This window comes from Lepisosteus oculatus, chromosome 5 (genome assembly GCF_040954835.1).
Source record: "Lepisosteus oculatus isolate fLepOcu1 chromosome 5, fLepOcu1.hap2, whole genome shotgun sequence".
In the NCBI taxonomy this organism is placed as follows: Eukaryota; Metazoa; Chordata; class Actinopteri; order Semionotiformes; family Lepisosteidae; genus Lepisosteus; species Lepisosteus oculatus.
In genome coordinates this window covers 12,023,669-12,039,797 of record NC_090700.1, presented here as the reverse complement: position 1 = coordinate 12,039,797, position 16,129 = coordinate 12,023,669, and the positions used below count along the sequence as shown (strand labels likewise).

Genomic DNA, 16,129 nt, shown 5'->3' with positions numbered 1-16,129 from the left:
TAAAGTTATGAAACATATGGTAATCACAGAGGCTGCAAGGTAAATAACTGAAAAAATATTTTCTTTAACACCCATTTAAAAATAACTTGTTGCTTATGTTGGTGCATTTTTTACATGAAATTATTATGAATAACAAAAGATATCTGAAACCAAAAGTGAAAACAGCTAATGTAACATTACAGATACTGGTTCAAATATCATCATAATTGACATGAAGTATGTCCTACAGGCTTCATATCAAAGGTTTTTTTCACCCATTTTGAAAAACTTTTAGGAGCTAATCTGGGATGAAACTAAGTAAATACTGTTTATTATCAAACAGTTATGAATGGTATCTCTTCCTTAAGAAAAACAGAATTTTTAATGTTTTTGCTTGAGGAAATGTAACCACTGTGCCACACCATACCAAGATTAAAACAGCTTTTTAAATTGTTAGTAATGTGTATAAAGCACAAAAATCAATTAGTTTTCTCCCTTATAGTGAAATATACATTATATAAACCTCTGAATAGGACACCTTTTAGTAAATGTTTTATTTTTGTTAATACAGTTTGACTTGCAGTTGTGGTCATCTTTGAATATCTTCAATACTGTCAATTTGGTTTTAGTGTTTCATTCATTTAATAAACTTGAATGCTTTATTGTAGATTTATGGGTTTAGGAGGCCAAAGTTGTCTAGCATGTATAGTTACTCTTTTTAAGTCTCTTCAGTCACTACTGCATTAGAAAGAAAAACAAACAGTAAACCTTTACAATTACTTTAACCAAAACAACAAATCAATTACTGTACATACAGTAGGTGGTTGTGTATTATATAAATGTTCTTTAATCAATTCATTCAGAGCAGCTCTTTGAGTTTGTCAAAGAGATGAGGAGCATATACAGTAGCAGTCTATCGTGACAACATCGACTAACATCAAAAATGGCCAAATATGTTTTCTGAACTTATTTCCTGCAAGACCTAGAAACATACAGTCAAGGCCTGGGAGCTGAGACATCACCATCACAGATATGAAGTTCTGACACCAATCACCATAACTTCAATCTGTGATGATGCCATCAGAAGCTCAAGAAAGAAATAACCAGTGATTGTTGGAGACTGTTCTCTGAAGCACTGTAAGGGTGAGTTGCAGATGGAACTCCCAAGTCAACAAACTGTTCTCTAGAAAATGCATACAACCAATAAAAAATGTAAACAGAATGTTAAGGTATATAGTTAAACGGAAAGAACTTAAATCAATTGGTGTTATGTTAAAATTGTACAATGTAATTGTAAGTCAATTTTAAGATAATCTGTACAGTTTTAGTTACCCTGTTACAAACTATATTTTTACACTGGAATCAGTTCAAAAGACTTTCCTATATTTACAGACTAAAAGAACTATACCATTTTAGTTCTGAGAAGAGAAGACTATTAGGAGACTTGCTCCAATTCTCAAATACCCTTAGATTTTTTCATAATGAGAACAGGAGGAACTTCTTTTCACAAAGGCCTCTGGGTGTCTGGAACACGGTACCCAGCTGTGTTATTAAAGCTGATACTGTTCTTATGTTAAATTAATTTACAGAAATTATTCCTGTAGATAGAAGTACAACCAGACTTAATTGGTTGATACTGTACATGGAATGTCTTGGCCTGGACAGCTGTACAAATCTATTTAATTGGCCCCTTCTTTCTCATTTCTTTTTTCTTGCGATCTACCTATTTTATCACTGCTTTGTAGGTGCTTGTTATAGTTTGCGGGGTTCTTGCCATGTTCTAAGGATTCAATAACTTGTTCACAAAAATCGTTTTTTCTGCCTGGAATGAAGTCCTATTACTCTTGAGCTGCAGAACTAATGAAAATAATTCATTTGATACATATTAGATGTCTAATCTTAAATCAGCTGGAGCCCTTCTCGAGTTTATCAGCAAATGTTATGAGTCAAGTAATGGGCTGCCCAAATTCACTCCAACACTTCTATAAAATGTAATATTTGTTACAAGTCCAGAGACATATTTAGAAATCGGAAAAACCATCAAATTATTTTATCAATTCGCGTAGCACTGCTGATTCTTGTCTGTAAAAATAATAGCCTATTAAAGAGAGACGTGTGTATTATACAGTATATTGAAAGCCTATTTGTTTCCGAACTCAGTTCTTTATTTGCTCTGTCAGTCTGATTGTCTGCTTTATGATAATGAGAGTATGTTTTTTTTAAAAAAAGAAATAGAAACGTCAGCGTTATCAGATTAACTGCAGACCAATGGTGTTTTCAGTTAGCGCGTCCTAGTACAGAGGGTGAAAGACGCACATTTTCAAAAGGGGAGAGACACAGTTGTCGAGCAACAACCGCGAAATGGACCAAGACGTGCTCAGTCAGTAAAACTGGTGGACTTCAACTCATGTTTAAGTGCTGTACGGAGACATGGACTCTTTACAGTAACCGCAGAGGGATTCGTTTTACAAGATTTTTCTCATTTTAACTCTGAGATGCTGCCCTAGATTTAAATGCAGAAATGGTGACCACGTTCGTGTGGTTGTCTTTGACCTACCTGGCAAAAACCTTTCCGAAATCCGAGGCACGATTTTACAACGATACATTTTTTGAGAGAACTTATGAAGCTGCGGCAAACAGGTCGAGATACTTTACTTTGGACAACAATACACTGGCAGACTGGCAGTATGTTATAGGAAAGAAGAAGTACGGAGCAGAATCGCAAAATCCGACCATCAAAGCTCTTCTGATTATTGCCTACTCCTTCATTATTGTAATTTCCCTTTTTGGAAACATCCTAGTTTGTCATGTGGTGATAAAAAACAAGAGGATGCATTCTGCTACAAGTTTATTCATTCTGAACCTTGCAATATCAGACATATTAATAACTCTGCTGAACACACCATTCACTCTGGTATGAATCTGTGCTGGACTCGATTTGCAATTAATATTCTGCGTTGTGTTTATGATGTGACCATAAAGGACGACATTATGTTATGTTTATGGTGGTTTTCTTAAATCAAAATGGTAAACGTAGTCATCTTCCAGTATTTTAGGTATTACAGTTTCTTCCCAATTGTTTTGATTTCAATCGCTAATTACAGATATGTCGGAAACTTTGCATAAAAGAAAAATGTATTCAGGGAATTTCTCGTTCCACAATCTGTATTAGATATAAGATCTATGCATGTGTAACCCGTGGCGTGTTTTGTTTAGTATTTTAAGCATTTGATACAGATCATTTGTACTTTGAAATCGCGGCTAATACCTCTATAAAAAGATCATATTCGTCGTTCCCCTATAATGTGCATTTTGTGTCGGTGACTAACATTTGGACTCTTTCTGCAGGTTCGCTTTGTTAACAGCACCTGGGTGTTCGGGAAAATCATGTGTCATGTAAGTAGGTTCGTTCAGTATTGCTCATTGCACGTGTCCACTCTCACGTTGACAGCGATCGCCATGGACAGACACCAGGTAACTATTAATCCGTCCTCTCGAAGATGTTGTGTTCTTAGACGTTTAATAAAAACCGCAGGGAACTCGTTCCCTTTTAAAACTGTTTGAAATAACTATTTCAAACTTGAAGTAACGAAAACCTAAACACAAATGTCAATTTAGTGTTATTCTTTCTGACTAAACTTTACTGTCCATGATTTGATGTATGTAAATGAGCACCTATGCACCAACAACGTCATGAAACCCTGAACGATGTCCGACAAATGCTGCTGAAATCTCTGAGGTGCTAATTGGAATGTCATTTTGTTGCTCGTTCGGGCAATATTGAAGCGCTTTTCGACTCTTGGGGCGATTAAAACTTTAGTTTGGCAGCTAGCTTTTCTGAGATCTGAGCTGGAATATGTTAAACGTTAAGCTCTCAGAAGCTTAAGGAAACCGCGCTATATTTTCATTCTACCAATTACGAGTGCAGAATGGGATGCCCATCTTAATTAGCCAGGTGGCGAACAAATTCATTCACCTCACAATACTGAAGGGAAAACCGTTTGCGAACAAACAGAAATCGAAAGTGCAAACTGAGTCCGTGTTTAAGTGCTCACACACGGCGGTTGCACATCCTTTGTCACAGGTGATACTGCACCCCCTGAAGCCCCGAATGTCCACGGCGCGCGGAGTGGTCTACATCGCGATCATCTGGATCATGGCGAGTTGCTTCTCTCTCCCCCACGCCATCTACCAAAACCTCTTCACGTTCGCTTACAGGTACGTGTTGTTGCCGGGTTGTACTAAAACGGCAACCAGCGCTAAAATCTCAGTGCGGCACTCCTGAAAGTATTTGAAATCAACTGAGTAAATTACTACACGCTCGGCGATACCCTGTATTGTTCCGAACTCTCTCATACAGCACATGCCTTTTTAAAAATAGAGCTCTGAAATGGTTACTGGAATGAAAAGACAACTTGAAACACAAATGAAATTTTGCACGTTTCGTTAAATTTACGTATTTTCTAGCTTAATCTAGACTGCGTCCTCTTGATTTTCTATATCCTTAACTATAGTTGTTGGACGATACACGAGGTAACAGGTATTATTTGCTCTAAAATATTACTAGGATCATTATTTGGATAATATTATGTATAACTCGCAATTCAAGGCAGCGTAAAATCAAGGAAATTCAAAGCTTAACTAGAATGTATACGTGTTAAACAATTTCGATTAAAGTGAGTAATGATATTTTTGCTTTTCTAAATGTTTGCCAATAATAATAATAATGATGATGATGATGTAAAGTCATTGCCATGAATAGCTGCGACTCCTTCATTCAGGATTCTTTTGGCTTAATAGCAAGGATATGATCCGCAGTCTGTGCGTTCCCAATTTCCCTGAGCCCTCTGATCTCTACTGGAAGTACACGGACTTGGCAACTTTCGTCCTGCTGTACGTGCTACCTCTGCTGATCATTTCCGTTGCCTATACGACTGTGGCCAAAAGGCTTTGGAGACGCAATGCTATTGGGGATGTGACAACGGAACAGTATTTCGCTCACAAGAAGAAGAAGAAAAAGACCATCAAAATGCTCATGATGGTCGTGGTGGTGTTTGCAGTGTGCTGGTTCCCCCTGAACTGTTACGTCGTCCTGCTGTCCAGCCAGACCATCCGTAGCAGCAACGCGCTATACTTCACGTTTCACTGGTTCGCGATGAGCAGTACGTGCTACAACCCGTTCATTTACTGCTGGCTGAACGAGAACTTCCGATCGGAGCTCAAGTACCTGTTGAGCATTTGCAAAAAACGAGAAGGGGCGCAAGAGAGGAGCCTTCCATCTACCGCCCCCTGCCAGCGAGTCGCCTGGCCGGAGAACAACGCAAACTACAGCAGGGCCAAAGAGTCTCAGAGTCTCAGGTCCGCCTCCAACATGCAGTCGGCGAAGACTGACATCTCCTCTGTGGAGCCAATTGTAGCCGTTAGCTAATCCCACCAGGTGGCCATTTGATAAATTACTTATTAATGCTCCATTGTGTCGTTTTTCTGCGCAGTAAAAGTCCTGAAATATCTACAGTGAATTCAGAATGGTTAGAAGGATTACCGGAGGAGGTTTAGTTTCTATATATCCAAAGAAAGTGGTGAAATGTTTTGAGGTTCTTGTTTTGTTTTTTTGCATCAACGCTGCAAACCGGTTTCCGTGTTGAAGGCGTGAGGAAAGTCTTTATTCCCAGGTTAAGATCTTGCCTAGCTGCCACTGGAGAGTACAGCACAATTTTAAAGGACATACAGAATGTAAAACTGAAGGCATTCATGGGAATTCACGCGAAAAGTGTTTACGAGGCATATTCCATTTCTAGGCAAAACAATACTGTATTAAGTTATTCATCCAGTCAGTTTTATGTGTATATTAAAGCCAGAAAAAGAATAGTGTTTTTTTATTTATTAATTTGACTGGTATTTGTATCCAAAGGAGGATTTGGATCTTTTTATACACCTGGACATTTCACTTCAACAATCTGACTGAAACACTGTGGTATCCTGTTAGGATTACAATCCCACAACCCCCAAATTAAAAGCCCTCACCACTCTTGTATACTGCTGCCTAACAGGCTTATGTTACTATTATAGGTGGATGTTCTGACATGTAAACTACTTTTTGCCAAAGGAAACTCTTTGATGTGACAGTATGTGATATTTGACATCCGTCAGGACTGCATTTAATTTTCTGTGCACACTGATTATCAGACAGTATTTTCCTTGTGATAAAAGACGTTTTCAGTGTGTTTATTTTTTTTTTAAAGGAAGGTACAAAAACGCAATGCAGAGGGGATTCTGACATATTTTTGTTTGCAGGTTATGCTTTGTATGTGGAGGTCAACAGCAGTATGCCTGTTCTTTTCAAAATGCTGTCATATGAATTTGTTTTCAGTGTCTCGAATTAGCCATATTCTTGTGTTTTGAAAACCACAGTATGCTATAAAGATAAAGCTCTCTTGGGGTGACTTCTTTAGCACAATTTCTAGTGTTTAGTTTGTGACATACTGTATGTTTTTCAGCAGGTCCTGCGGTATTTGAACATTATTACCCATTTTGTGATATCTCTGGGTGTGCAATAATCTGTAACAAACTTTTATTCTTGTAATACATCACCCCAGATTTTGTGATGGCTTTTTGTTCTGCACTCTTGGTTGTTCATGGGAAAAGCTGTAATAAACCTGTTAAGTGTGAATTTTCTGCCTTGTTGTTCATTTTCTGAAATCTTTGAATTGTGCATTTCTTATGCAGTTTCTATACAGTATATGTTCTCTGAATACACAACATTTTTCTTGTGTATACTCTTTTACCAACAGATGTGTGCTTACTATTTCTAGCTTCTATGATGTAAAACTGCTTGAATAAATCATACTCTTTCAAGATCAACAAGAAATAGATAACCTGTAAGATGGTCAGATATACTCTGCTTCCCATTTAAAGCTGTTAGCTGGCTGAGTGTCAGTAGGGTCTATGTTTGCCTTAAAGAAAATGAAAGAAAGTGAACATAGAGAAGGATTTTTTTTTCTGCCTGACAGCCAAGCTACTTTTGAATTATTTATACTACAGTTGTATTCTTCATTACATTATATAATAAAAAATCAAAGTACTATCCAGTTTCCATAAATATAGAATAAGCCACGTAGGCTGTGAGGTGGCATTCATCTTAGCTTTCTCCAGACTGGATGAGTTTGTTTTCTAAGGACCAACTAATCCATATTGATCTTCTTCAGCATAGTTTTAAAGTCATAACTGAAATAGAAGTAAAGATTCATTTTTGAAATGGTAAGGTTTGGTTTGAATTGATATAAACACATAAGTACTGAGCTTTTAATTCTTTGGAAAAATATAGATCCACATTCATAATGCAAATCCCACTAATCATTTAAACAGGCAGCTTCAGCATGCAAAGAAACAACATCATGATTCAATCACAAGTCTGCAAGGGCTCACAGACACACCCCTGGAATTTAATTAGTGTGAATGTTTTACATATTCTTGCATAATGTAAATGTTTATTAGAATGACCGTTATTTTGATAAATGAGGTGAGTGCTTTATTTTACAGATACGGTATATAAAAATAACTTCAGCTGAACCTTTAAGCACTGATTAAATATTAAATTTTAAAAGAACAGGGAAGGCTGTGTGTATCATTCAAGGGGAGATAATCTATTAGCATCCAGTATAGTTCAGCTACAGTATACGTGATTTGTTAAAAAGGTTTTGAACTGTGACTATGTAGAAGTCAGCTCCTGACTGTCTGATGAACTACAGTATTTCTTGTAAGAGTCACAGTTGCTCTATGTCTGCCCTGGAAGCAAAAGGAAAACTACACCCTGGATAGGGCACCTGACCCATTGCAGGCCTTCACACTCATGCTGGGACATTTTAGAGACACCAATTAATCCACTGCGTTGAAGGCGGGATGAAATCAAAGAACTGGGAAAAATGCATGCCAACTTGAGGAGAACATGCAAACTCCACACAGATAGCACCCAGCCCAAATTTGAACCCAGGACCAAAGGCCTGTGATGCATCAGTATGAAACGTAGTCTACAGAGTGAACCATGATTTTACAGTTATAGTTAATTAAATCTATTAACAGTTTGATTATGGGTTAGCGTTTATCTACAGGATTATAACAAACTGAAACTTTTACAATTCAAAAGGAATAAACACTCTACCTTTGTGAGATGGCTGATGACAAATGAATCTGGCCTGTGCAGAGTTAACATGTTTGAGCCCTGGAAACAATTTTCATATCCCTGGATACTGTAATGAGAAATCAACCCCTACGATGAAAAATATTTTCACCTCAACTGAGACTAGTTCTATTTCTGTGCTGACATTTCTGTATACAAAAAGGAGTCCAAGACTAAAATTTAAACAGGAATCCTGCCAGAATGTCATTATAAGTTGCAGCCCCTGAAAAGCCCAGTACTTTTGTAATTTCCAATGCCCTGATCACTCATTTGCAAGTCTTTTATAATCCTTATGAGTGAATTTGGAGCAAAACTACCTTCTTATGATCTGAAATCAAAATCGAGGAGCTTTTGAAAGAAAAAAAAATGGAACCTCAATGTAAAGAACATTTTGTTTGCTAACTTTTAATCAACTAAGCTGTGGAATATTTAGATGTTATTTTTAGTGTTGATGAAGAAAGGAAGTCACATCCAATTGCTTTTGATCTCATTTCATAATGAGCCTGCTACTCTATGGTAGCCAGCCGTATGACTCACAGTAGCATACAGACCTGAAATGTTAAGGGACTTGTGCTTCTCCTCCCAGAAATAGCCTCAACAGTCATTTCAAATAATAAATCATACTACATACACAACTCCCTGAATAGGTCAATTAAAGGACGATGACTACAACTAATAACAATGACGCAGTGGTTAGCATTGCTGCCTTGCAGCGCTGGGACCCTGGGTTCAATTCCTTGAGTGCTATTTGTGTGGAATTTATGTGTTCTCCATATGTTCGCTTGGGTTTCCTCTGGGTGCCCTGGTTTCTTCCCACAGCCCAAAGACATACTGGTAGGTTAAGTGGCTGTGACTTGTGTAACAACTGACCTTGGTGCGAGTGTGTGTCTGTGTGTGTGGCCTGTTATTGCCTGTTGTCCCATCCTGGGTGTACCTTGCCTTGCGCCCACTGCTTGCTGGGATAAAGGCTCCAGCTCCCCTGTGACCCAGTATTGGATTAAGAAGTTAGAACATGGATGGATGTAATCATATCATAAATAATACAGTAAGGTCATTCATTTGAAAGCATTTCAAAGAAGAGAGACAGAATAGAGGAGCACACAGACCTTACCCCTGGAACTTATCCTAGGGCCCAGCACTATGAGACAGCAATGCTAAGCACTGTGCCATCATGCCAAACATACAATATGATTCATGCGTTCTAAAAAATAATTGTCATTGCTCAATCATTTGGAACTATCATATTGATGCCCTTTTTAAATGTGAGCATCAATATAGATTCCTATCTACAGACATCAAAGTTTCATTAAATTGTACAAAGTACTCCTAAAGAACCCTTAAGGGTAATACTACCCAATATCCTCTTCAAAAATACTGAAAAGAACAAGGATAGCTTAGAACCAAGAACTATTTGCATATCAGATACTCCAGGAAAACTCTGTATACAATGTACTTCATGAAAATGAACATGTTTTTATCTGAATAATGCAAAGCCAGCATTAATTCAACGCTGGACAATGAGAAGCTCACTTATGTCATTTATAACAGACCATTTGCATTTTGTTATGTGTTTTTTTTTACTTCTCCAAATTATTCAAGTGCAGAAAGAGTTGTGTTGCAGCTGTGGAAGCACACCACTGTTGTATGTAGCATGGAGGAGGTGCTGTATGTTATTGTGTTTCTGTTTTACTAACACACTGTTGCATGTAGCTTTTCCCTCCTCATAGATGGATGATTTTGAAATAATATTGCAAAATGATCAAGCAAAAGTAGCCGACCAAAGGCAAAAAAAAAACGGATTTGTAGTTTGACAACCACATCTACCTCGTTTTTGTGTACTTTGTTGGCCAGCATTGCATATTGGAAAAGAAAAACAGCATTGGTTGAATTCTATTTAAAAAATCCATAAATGGCAACATTATAGTGTTTTTTTAAACCTTAATTATCCACCTCTTTGTGGACAAAGGCTAGTGTGCTTTAGAGAAAAGAGTGAGTCGGAGGTCTGGCATTAAGGCTGACACTGCTTTTAAGAATGAATAAAGCAGTGTTTCATTGAACGATTTGAAATGACATATGTACATTGAGGTCCCAATGGTTATAGGGCATACAGGAAGCCTGATGTTTTTCTTATCCTTTCCTTCCTTCAGTCATTAAGTCAAATCAGGAGCCTTAGGTACAAAATCTTTCTTACTGAAAAGCTTTACACCCAGGTGAATTGTGTCAGGGATCGCTACACTTGAATAGGCACTGCATTGTGAGGGGCACATATCCATGTATTTTTCATAATGTGTAATCTTATTGCTATCCAACACTCATATTTTTTTATTTCAACTGTGCAGTTTAAAGATGGGACTTATTGCCTGGGGTAGGATTTTGTTGTTTTGCACTAAGTTGCACACAACACAATGAATGAGGATTTTACCCTTTGATATGAGTTGTCAAAATCAGACATTAGATAAAAAAAAAATATATATATAAAAGTACAAGTTAATCCAGCTTTAAGTTATATATTTTGTGATTTAACAATGTCTTTGATTGCCTTAAAATTATACTACAGTAGAACATTATGTATAATGCAGACATATTATCAGGTTAATAATGATTGCCAACATTTTAATGAAAAAAATAATGATTAATTTAAAATTATTCATATCCTAGGATTATAATGAAAAGAAAAGCTCATCAGCTTATTCATGAACTGGTGGACCCTGGAAACATCCAGACATTACCTTGAATAGCCTCATAAAGTATGATAATTAACTAATTCAATAATTAAAGCAATGTTCTGTCTCTTTGAGAAACCCTTACCTGCCTTGTTTAAGTATCAATTGAATTAGAACAATTGTAATCTGCAATTAGAAAATTTGGTAATGATTCTGAATTAAACCCAAGAATGTTTGATAGAAACTTTGGACTCACCTGATCTCCGAGATAATTATTTGATTCTGTGCCAGAGTTCCACTGGAGCAGTCATCTCTGAAGAAGCAACATAAACAGCAAAACAGGAAATTGTGGTACACTTATAAATATCTGAATGGCTATTTAGACACATGGAAACATGTTCTGAGGTAAAATGGAAAAAAGGGATCTTTTAAAATATTTAGACTGGTGCCTTTGACTTGAATGATAAAGAATGTCTTTCCCTTCTTCTATGCTTTGGGGCTGATGAAAGAATGTTTTTCTAACTTTACTGAGGCATTTTAATTAAAAATCCTGAAAGCAAATTTCAAAGACATTTCCAAAAACATATTTAATAAACCACAAGCCTTTTTAAAACAACATTCTTTAAAAGGAAGAAAAAGTAGAACTTTACTTTTTCCCCCCATCAACAGATCAAAATATTTGATAGAAAGTAGGCACAGTCTTTAGTTTAATAGAAAAAATCTCATATCAGACATCACGAATCGTAATAATCTGGTCTCCCTCCTGTGTTTGTGGTGCCTGCAGATATGTGCTTTGTAGGGAACTCCTGACAAATTTCAAAAGATAATGAAAAGACACAATGACTCCAACTGCTCAGAGACTGACTGTTCAGAAATGTTCAAACATGACTGGCAACTCAAACCCCCACCAAAAAAAAACAGTCAAGCTCTTGAAATAAACACAAAATAACTATCCTTGGTACCTCTGATTTGGCACACTGAATGAGACACTATGGACAGAGCTCATAAAAGGGAAAATGCAGACTCCATGGCCTCAGATTTTGCAGGGCTGAAGTTAATTTTCAAGAAAAAAATATTTTAAACTCCACCTACAGGATGCCAAGAGTAGATTAAAATGCATGCAGTAGTTACAAAGGCAAATACTGAGTACAGAATACTGAAGAAATGGCTTGGACACTTTATTCTGTACTATAGTATCCAATAGTTACTTTAAACTTTTATTGAAAAATATTCATTAATTAAACATTGTTCTGCTACATTTGATTAAATTACCATGTATTTTGTACAGGTTGTAAAAAAATCATTTAACATGACAGCGTATATATAATATTTATGTGATTAGGTTGTGGATATGGTATACTGTAAATAAAAATCTGTCATCATCACCATTAATCTTCATCTTTTCATCTTGCCTCTTTTAAAGGGACATGTCTTTGCAGAATCATGAATTTGAATAAGATTGAAAAAGGCAGCAAAAGAATATCAGAGTGGTTAGATTCAATCAGACATTGTCTGCACTTTTATTGTAGTGACTTATTCAACATACTCAGAATTGTCTCCTCATACAGAGAGGAGAGGTGGCAGTCGTCAGAGACACTTGAGACTGTTAGCTCTCCATCTTTATCTGTTCAGGAATTTTAAACTCGACATTTCAAAATTCTCCACAGGAGCAGAAAGGAGTACGAGTCCTTTCTGCACAATGCATCACAGGTTGAAAACTGAAGGAAATTAGAAGACTGATTCTGAATCATTCCTCCACTAGGAAAATAAAGGTGTGTGGAGGTAGGGGGGCTAAGATGAAGATTCAGAGTAGATAAGCCAGTTTCCTAGCAACAACCACTGTTCTGACCAGTTTCATTACATCAGCCACCAACACTCTTTGCAGTCTTAGTTCATTGAAAGGCAACTTAGTAGACATTCAAAAGTCCCTCATATTTTAAATTCTAATAATTGCGGCATTTATCTTCAGTTCTTGACCTATAATTTGCTTTCCTATTATGCAGGCAGTAATACTTTATTTTTAAACCTTCAAAACAAGTCAAATTGTTTAACAGGATTAAATGTATCCACAAGAACCTTTACTAAAGGAAACAAGTATGATTAATACTTTTCATGTTCTTTAAAATGTACATGTATTTCAAAAGTATAAATTTAACAAATGCTCTTCCACCATCTACAAACAATGTACAGTAAATGCAGTGCTGTAAACTAGTTGTTACAGCTAGTTCTGAAGTTGCTGTCATGCCACAGAATGTGCATAATATGGTTGCACTCCACTTGCAATTGTGGATATAGATCCAATGAATAATTTATTAAATGAAATAATAGTCCATTTGAAAGCTTCAGTACAACATAATTGCTCATAATTACCCAATAGATTAACTCAGAAGATTAGACGAAGGGGTGACAATGTACTTTTTGGATTGCCTGAAGAGTTTTATTTGAAGTCGTATGTAAAAAGGAATTCAGTGCCCTATACCTCAAGGAAATGTCTCACCTCTGTGGCAATGTTGCTATCCCATTGCCAGTGCAACCAAGCCCTAAAAGACACAAGTGAATGACATCCGTAAAAGTAACTATCCAGAATATGTATTATTCAAATCAGGAATAATAGATGGAAAATGGAACGAGCTGTGTGATAGCTTTCATAGCATTACTGAATGCCCATTTGGTCTGTGCACTCCCATTCCACTGTAGACAACTGCTTGCATGGATATAGTGTAAATCTGTATAGTTTATTGTGTGAATAAAACTGTATTTCTAGGTTCTCAACTACAAAATACGAAACAATTACTAAAAAAAATGAACTGATGTTGAATATCTCTGTCTAGTGTAGGCAGACTGATATGTGGATGTACCTATTATCTACAGGAGAAAGATATGACAGAAACATTTATAATCACTAATTTTAGCTCAAGAAAGTGAAACCTTTAGCCAGCTTTTCTAACTTAAAGTACTTAGCTGGTCATTTTAACATTGCGATACAAACTGAAGGTGCAAAATCTATGACTATGCTGTTGAAACCTGTTAATGCCAACCTTTCAGTGTCGGAAATACAGTTGGCATTGTAATGGGTTCCCATACAAGATGTACTTTTGTTTTGTTTGTGCAGAATGGTGTTAGAGTAACAGAGAGTCATAATCATGTTCTGTATAAAAGCTATAGCCTCTGTTACTGTATTTGACTATTTTACTTTATAGTGCATTTCAAATTTTGGTACAGGAGTTGAAATAATCTATGCACTTTAACACAAATCCTACTCAACATGTAAAGCAAACTGGAATTGCAGCTCTACAACAGTTATTAGTGCCATACCTTGCCAGCAGCTATATCTCCTGAAAAAAACTAAGGTTGCTGCTATAAATGCTGTAGGTGAGTTCCCCCTACTGGACCCACTTGCAGTCTATGTGGGTCCTAATGCCCCACTATTTTCTCAAAAAGAGTAGGGGTGTTACCCGGCCTCCTGGCCTTTCCCAATCATGGCCAATTTATAATCCCCATCAATGAATTGTTTAAAGGCACCATCCTTTGGACGAGGTGTAAAACCGAGATCCCGACTCTCTGGGTGTTTCTTGAAAAGAGTATTGGTGTTATCCTGGTGTCCTGGCCAAATTTCCCACTGGCCTTTGTCAGTCAATCATGGCCTCCTCATAATCCTAATTCTACGATTGGCTTTATCACTTTGTTCTCCTCCCCACTGATAGCTGGTGTGTAGCAAGCATACTGGTGCACTTTCCATGCTGCACATTGGTAGTGGAGGGGAATCCTCATTACCTCCACTACCTAAAGTAAAGCACTTTGAGTGAAGTGATCAGAAAAGCGTTATTTAAGTGTAAGTAATTATTATTATTATTAGTAGTAGTAGTGGTGAGGCAAGTGCAGGGCACAGGATCATAGAAGCTGTTTATTGTCAGCATGGTTTGTTAACTGGACACTTGTGGACAACCCTGGTAGAACATCTTTAACCAACTCCTTCGGAAGCTGTTGCGCATTTACAGTAGTACAGACCATGACTGCACTGATTAAATTCTCATTGGCAAATATTCATGCAGATTCAAAGATTTGAATTATGAGTGCTCAGCTGCTGCCCAGGCATCGCCACCTGTGGTCCCTTAGACTTTGCAAACCCCCGAGAAATGTTTCTTTCTCATCAAAATGGATCAGCCTTTGATTAGTGTGGGTTCGTACGCAGCCAAGGAATCATTCCAGTGAGCTGGAAGGTACAGAGGAACAGCAGTGCAAATCCCAAGACATCGAGACCAGGGGCTGGCAGATCAGGCAGGCAGATGTGCTCTTGCCAGCACTGTAAACAAACGAGAGCTGGGTTTCTGGGTTCAGAGTGTAGCAGGAAGGCACAGAACAACATACTCATTAACAAAAGGAGTACAAGGACATTTCTTAAAAAGCCCCCCCCCCCAACCCCAAGTCCCTCTCATATGATGTACATTTTTTTTCAATATAACTTGAACGTCTTTCTCTTTTCATGGGTTAATACAAAGAGACGAAAATCTATTACATTTGTCTGTATTTGAAGCCTAGTTTTGTTTCTGCAGCGTCAATGATTTTCTCTGCTTTTTAGGGAGGCATACGGAGGTGGACCTAGTCTAAAAGGGTGTCATTAGACTCTTTCTCCAGCTACACTGCTGACGTCTGTCAGCCCAGCAATCAATTACATTCAGACCTGCAGAAGTGTTACTGTTACTTGAAGGGCCAGTCAGGGCTGAGCTGACCAACAATTACTAGAGAGAACGTAACATTATTTAAAGGGCATGTGTTAAAATTGCTTTTAAAAAAATCAACTTAAAACCAGTGTGCTTCGATCAGCTGATAGAAATGGATAGCTTTTGAAAATGCCCTGAAAATCCACCTTTCCCATGTTTTCCTCCTTGCTTTGTTCTTTGCTTGGGTTCTTTTTTTCATTTCTTGCACAATAGAAATGGAGAAGAAGAGGTTATTATTCATCCAGGCAGCGTTTTAATTGCATCAGAAGCTTTTGAAGTGCATGTTAGAAGAAGTGAATGGGTTTACGCTGGTGCAGGATTGCAAAGTAGGGAAATAGCAGAAAAGACAGATTTCCTTTTCTCAACTAGCTTTATCAATGAATAGGATTACTGCTTGTTAGATGAAACTGAAAAAATATTCCAGGCCACGATGCAGACTCAAATGACGTGGAAATTCTTTAGCTGAATGGTTCATTTCTTTCAGAGACAAATTTAGAAGTGGTGTTAAACATTTATGGCACCCATCTGAGCATTTCTGCATTACAGCCACAATTCGGATTTTTTTTACTTATTGTAATTTCCAGTGACTG

General features: G+C 37.3%; 1 protein-coding gene across 2 annotated transcripts; it reads left to right on the top strand.

Annotated features, from left to right (window-relative positions):
• Positions 1–1,133: 1,133 nt before the first annotated feature.
• On the top strand, positions 1,134–6,649 carry LOC102689042 (G-protein coupled receptor 83). Of its 2 annotated transcripts, none has more exons than XM_015341630.2 (4): positions 1,134–2,893; positions 3,328–3,375; positions 4,064–4,197; positions 4,780–6,649. In XM_015341630.2, the coding sequence occupies exons 1-4, from the start codon at positions 2,501–2,503 to the stop codon at positions 5,405–5,407; spliced, it is 1,203 nt and encodes a 400-aa protein (XP_015197116.1). In that variant the 5' UTR covers positions 1,134–2,500; the 3' UTR covers positions 5,408–6,649. The 2 variants fall into 2 exon arrangements, with proteins under 2 accessions (XP_015197116.1, XP_006628190.1); XM_006628127.3 differs by having other exon boundaries at positions 1,135–2,893; positions 3,328–3,453.
• The last annotated feature ends 9,480 nt before the right edge of the window (positions 6,650–16,129 follow it).